The following is a 4,856-nucleotide window of genomic DNA, read 5'->3' as shown; positions in this document are numbered from 1 at the left end:
TTACCAATATCCTAAAAGGATGGTAGGGCAATTTCATGATAGAAGAACAAATACAAGATCTTCTAGCGGAAACAAAATTAAAAGATGACACTCCCCTAAATACAAAAGTTGTGTATCATTTAGTGGTTTTAATATCTTTGAATAGTTTACTAGCACCTATGAAGATAGAGGGGCACAAATTCAATCATTATTATAAAAATTAAGCTATCCTACTCTTAAGCAATTTAGTTGGTATAAAAAAGTCTTCCTTGGAAGTCTAATGAATTTACCTGTTGTTAATCATAATTATTGAAAACAAAAATTCATTGAAGGAATTAAGATAATTTTGTAAGCAATTTTCCTATGTAGAATCTTCTTTTAAAGAAAATCATAAACTATTAATAAAAGAAAAGAAATTTGACAAAAATAGACATTATCAAAAAAAAGGTCTAAAAGGTATAAAAATAATGGAAAAATCTTCCCCATGAGATATTCCTTCTTCTTCAACAAATATTGAAAAGAAAAATAAACTTAAGTAAAAGATAATAAGTGTCATCGATTTGAAAAATTTGGACATTATTCTAATAAATGTCCTTTAAAAAAAATTAAATGAATTACAAATTGCTAGAGGTTTAAATCAAACCTTAATGAAGGTATTATTAAATTTATCTAAATCTAGAGTTCTAACTTCTAACAATGAAAAAGAGTATGCCTCTAATCCCACTTCTACTTCTGATAATGAAGAACAATCTTGTTGTAATAAATATAGTGATAGTAATTATTATATATTTATCATTGAAATGTGTTTATTTACTTTATCAAATGGTCAAAAAGATCAATTATTTAAATTGTTAACTAATGTTTCTAGTTCTAAAATTATAGAAGAATTTTTGGATATTTTAAATGAAAAGAAACAAAAACCTATTTTAGATAAATTTTTAATATATAGCATGAAGGATGTAGATAATCATATGTCAGAAAAGCATACGACTTGTCAAACAACATATCAGATTTACAAAATGAAATTAATAATCTTAAAGAAGAAATAATTAAATTAAAGATATCACAAAAAGAAATGAATCATAGATTAATACCTCTTGAAATTACTAATAAGGAAATATAAGAAGAGTAATACCCTAACACGAATAAAATCATTTCATTTAATAATACTAAAATGTTAAACTCTCTTCTAAAGACGATCATGAAAAAAAAATGATTCATCTCCATAAAACTAATTATTAATCAAGAATATATATTTCCTTTTTCTCACCACTTTTGGTAACTCGGAGCTGATATGAATTTTATTCAAGAGTGTATTGTTCCTTCTAAACATTTTGAAAAAAACCTTTCGAAGAAATTAATATTAAAAGAAGAGATATAGCCTACCTATAACTCTCTAATACCCCTTGAATAACCTCTGACGTACACAGCTCTGCGTAAGTCTTAGGTAAGCAAATTTTTCTCTTGAGAATGAGGGCAGGCTTGGGATTATTAGGGAAGTGGAGGGGGTGATTGAAAGAAACGGATATGGCTGAGATTCTTCTTTTGGACTGCAAACGCTAGCTATCAAAAGCATATGAGAATCTAAGGAGAGCTTTGATTCCTTCGATTCTTACGCGAACAAGAGCATGTTTCTCAAACACTTTGTGAAGAAGAGGCAATTACATTCACACCATCCAAAACTTGCTATTTACAAATTAACAACCCTCTTTCGTCCATTTTACAAATTCTCACCCAAATATCAAAATTCATGATAAAACCTAACCCACTTTTTTCATTTTTATCAAATTCTAGTAGTTTGATTGTGGCACGCTTAAATACGGTGGTTTGGTCGTTTAAAAAATGTTATCTTGATGCTTAATATGTAAATATCAATGTTTCAGGTGGTCTGTATGCAATTATCCTTGATGACTTGCATTCCAAATTTAAAAAAATAGAAATCTTAAGTTTGGGCTGATATGTTGCCCACAGTATTCAAACCCGCTACAGTTATCTTCAAATTAGAATTTTTATTCGAGGGACCGAGGCAAGCGACGAGGCACCTAAGGCAAAACAAGGACAAAGTGAGGAACGAAGGGCAAGCGCGTAACTATCTTAGGTAAGAACGCAGGCTGCGGGGTTAAGTCTGCCGCCGCGCTTATTATAAAACCGAACAACGTTTTTGGATGAAACGCACGAAACAAATGCCAAATGCACCAAATAAGTCGCCCCAAACGTGCCCTTAATCTTTACAAGATTTGTATTAATTGATTTAAATTGAAGCACAAGTTGGATTAATTAATCAAAATTTCAATCTCATCAGTTTTGTAAGTTTGATAAATTTTAGAATTCAATTTCGATTTAACAATTTTTCTAACATTTGAAAATTTCAAATATAATAATTAGAGTATTATAAAAGACGAATATTTTAAAAAAGGCTTAAATTTTAACACATGAAACATGGGCATTTACATACATACCAGCCAATTTATATGTATTACATATTTATCACATAAAATTTTCCTTTTTAGATATATACCACCCAGATATTTCATTTCATATCAAAAATATTAGTATCTTAACTATTAAAAAAATTAAACATATATACTTTTTTCATGCATATGTAAGGTGACATATATAAAGATTGAATTTATGTGTTACTGTTGAATCCGGCAATGTTCTGTATGCACACTAAAGAATAGATCATATGAGAACAGGAGGGAGAGAGAGAAAGAGAGAGAAGAGTCTAGGTTTGCTTGAATAATTCATTAGTCCTTTGATGTATAAATGATCCCCGACGCATAGGCTAGGGGGACATAAAGTGTACACTTACCTACCTATCCCTATTTTAAATAAAGTCTTCACAGGAAATTTTTGGTTATAAATAAATACTTGAATAAAATAATCAATAAAGATAAAAGGGGGCCTCTGATTTGGTTGTCTCATGCCCTAATCATCTGAGGCTACATTTTCGGTTGGTTTATTTGAGGGCCTTCGGTCAGCTATATATAGACCTTTGATCATTCAAAATATGGGCTTTTATTCAGTTGAATTGGGGGTCTCGGTCATTCCTGCATTGGTATTTTGGTTACCCAGGGTGTGCTTGGGTTGATATAGCTTGGGACCTTCGGTCGACCAAACTATGGTCCTTCGGTCAGTCAAGCTAGGGAGTTTTGGTCGGCTAACCTTCCAGATCCAATTAACAATTACTATTCTCTTTAGACAACTCCTATTGCCAAGTTGAGGCTAGGCTGTAGGGCAGAGGGCACTTTACCGTAATCTAATAGGTAGCTCCATCCCTTCAATAGGAAAGCTGTCAAGGAGTCCCATATCCCCTATCCTTGCCTATAGGGATTGTTCTTTAGCAGGTTTTGTATACTTTATAGGAGTAGCCTTGGTTAGGCATTGAATTTCATAGATTCATGTTGATATGATTCTTGACCTCTAATGGGCCATCTTTGACCACCCTTATTTCTTACGACCATAAGATTCCTGTAAGATTCGTACTAAATCATTATAGAGGTATAGTTATATATGTAAATACATAGGAATTAAGTGATATGCATGTATATCTTCTTACATTTTATTAATAGAACTCTAGAAATTTCATCCAAAACTCTTCAAATTATGAAATTCAACCAAAATAAAACCTTACATTAATTTTTTATGTACTTACATATCAGACACCTAAACATTAAATTTTTACACACACGTGTGCTCATATATAGGGCTGTCAAAAAAGCTCGTTGTTCGCGAACAGTTCGTGTTCGATTCGTCAGAGCGTTCGTGTTCGATTCGTTCGATAAGCAAACGAGACGAACACGAACAATTTTTTTCGTTCGGTTTGCTAAACGAACCAAACACGAACAGTGATGCGTTCGTTCGTGTTCAAATCGTTATTGTTCGAAATAAAAAAAATTATATATATATATATATATTTTTTTATATTTTTAAAATAATTATATACTAAAAAAAATTAATATATTTTAAAATTTAAAATCTGTAAATTATAATGTAAAATAAATTATTAATAATAATACATTTACATACTATCTAAACTCTAATAATATAGTTATTATATATTTATATAATATAAGGTATATAATTATTATAATATATTATATTATTATTTTTATATTATACATATATACTATAAGATGGAAAATGGAAATGAAAGCGGAAGCCGGAAGCCCTAATTTCACCTCTCAGTGCTCTCACGCCGCTCTCCTCTCACGCCTCTCCTTCTCACGCGATCTCCTCTCACGGAAATCGTGAAACGCTCTCCTCTCGGCTCTCACGCGATCTCCCCGCTCGGAAGCACGAGACCGCAGCCGGTGTTTCTCCTTCGGCTGCTCCTTCGCTCAAGATCGTGAAAAGCTCGTCACTCTCCTCTCACGCCGCTCTCCTCTCACGGAAACACGAGACCGCAGCCGATCTACCTCCTCCGGTTGCTCCTTCTCTCGAAAAGCTTCTCTCGGTGAGAACTTGCCTCAAAATCGTGAAAATCTTGTCTTAAGCTTAGAGTTAATTTTTTGTGTTCGTTATCTAATCTCTACTTCTATTTTTTTTTTTATAAAAGGTATTTTCCCCGGCGATTCGACGTTGGATCGACCCGGTATTTTCGTTAATCGTTACTTCGGTTGCTCGGTATTCTTGGTGGTTGATAAAAGGCACATTTGTTTTCTTATTTTTTTTCTAAACTTAAGCGAAGAATTGATAGACTCTTTAGAGTCATTAAGCATATGGGGGAAAACGGCTTATAAAATGGATTTGCTAGATCATCTGATTTTTTTGGACAACTTTAGTATGGTTTGCTTTTCACCCTATTATGAATGTGAAGGGAAACTAAACATCAAGGAGATTCTTCTCCTACTCGGCGAACATGACATGTGAAGTGA

General features: G+C 32.4%; 1 protein-coding gene across 1 annotated transcript in view; it reads left to right on the top strand.

Moving 5' to 3' along the window:
* The first annotated feature begins 626 nt into the window (after nt 1-626).
* Nucleotides 627-4,856, top strand: part of LOC110021929 — a 6,399-nt gene continuing 2,169 nt past the window's right edge. Inside the window, exons 1-2 of the mRNA XM_020720655.1 lie at nt 627-632; nt 4,136-4,435. Coding sequence (XP_020576314.1) covers nt 627-632; nt 4,136-4,435 — 306 coding nt within the window. The remainder of the gene's footprint in view (nt 633-4,135; nt 4,436-4,856) is intronic.

Source organism: Phalaenopsis equestris, unplaced genomic scaffold (genome assembly GCF_001263595.1).
Source record: "Phalaenopsis equestris unplaced genomic scaffold, ASM126359v1 Scaffold000152, whole genome shotgun sequence".
In the NCBI taxonomy this organism is placed as follows: Eukaryota; Viridiplantae; Streptophyta; class Magnoliopsida; order Asparagales; family Orchidaceae; genus Phalaenopsis; species Phalaenopsis equestris.
This window is presented reverse-complemented; position numbering and strand designations above follow the sequence as displayed.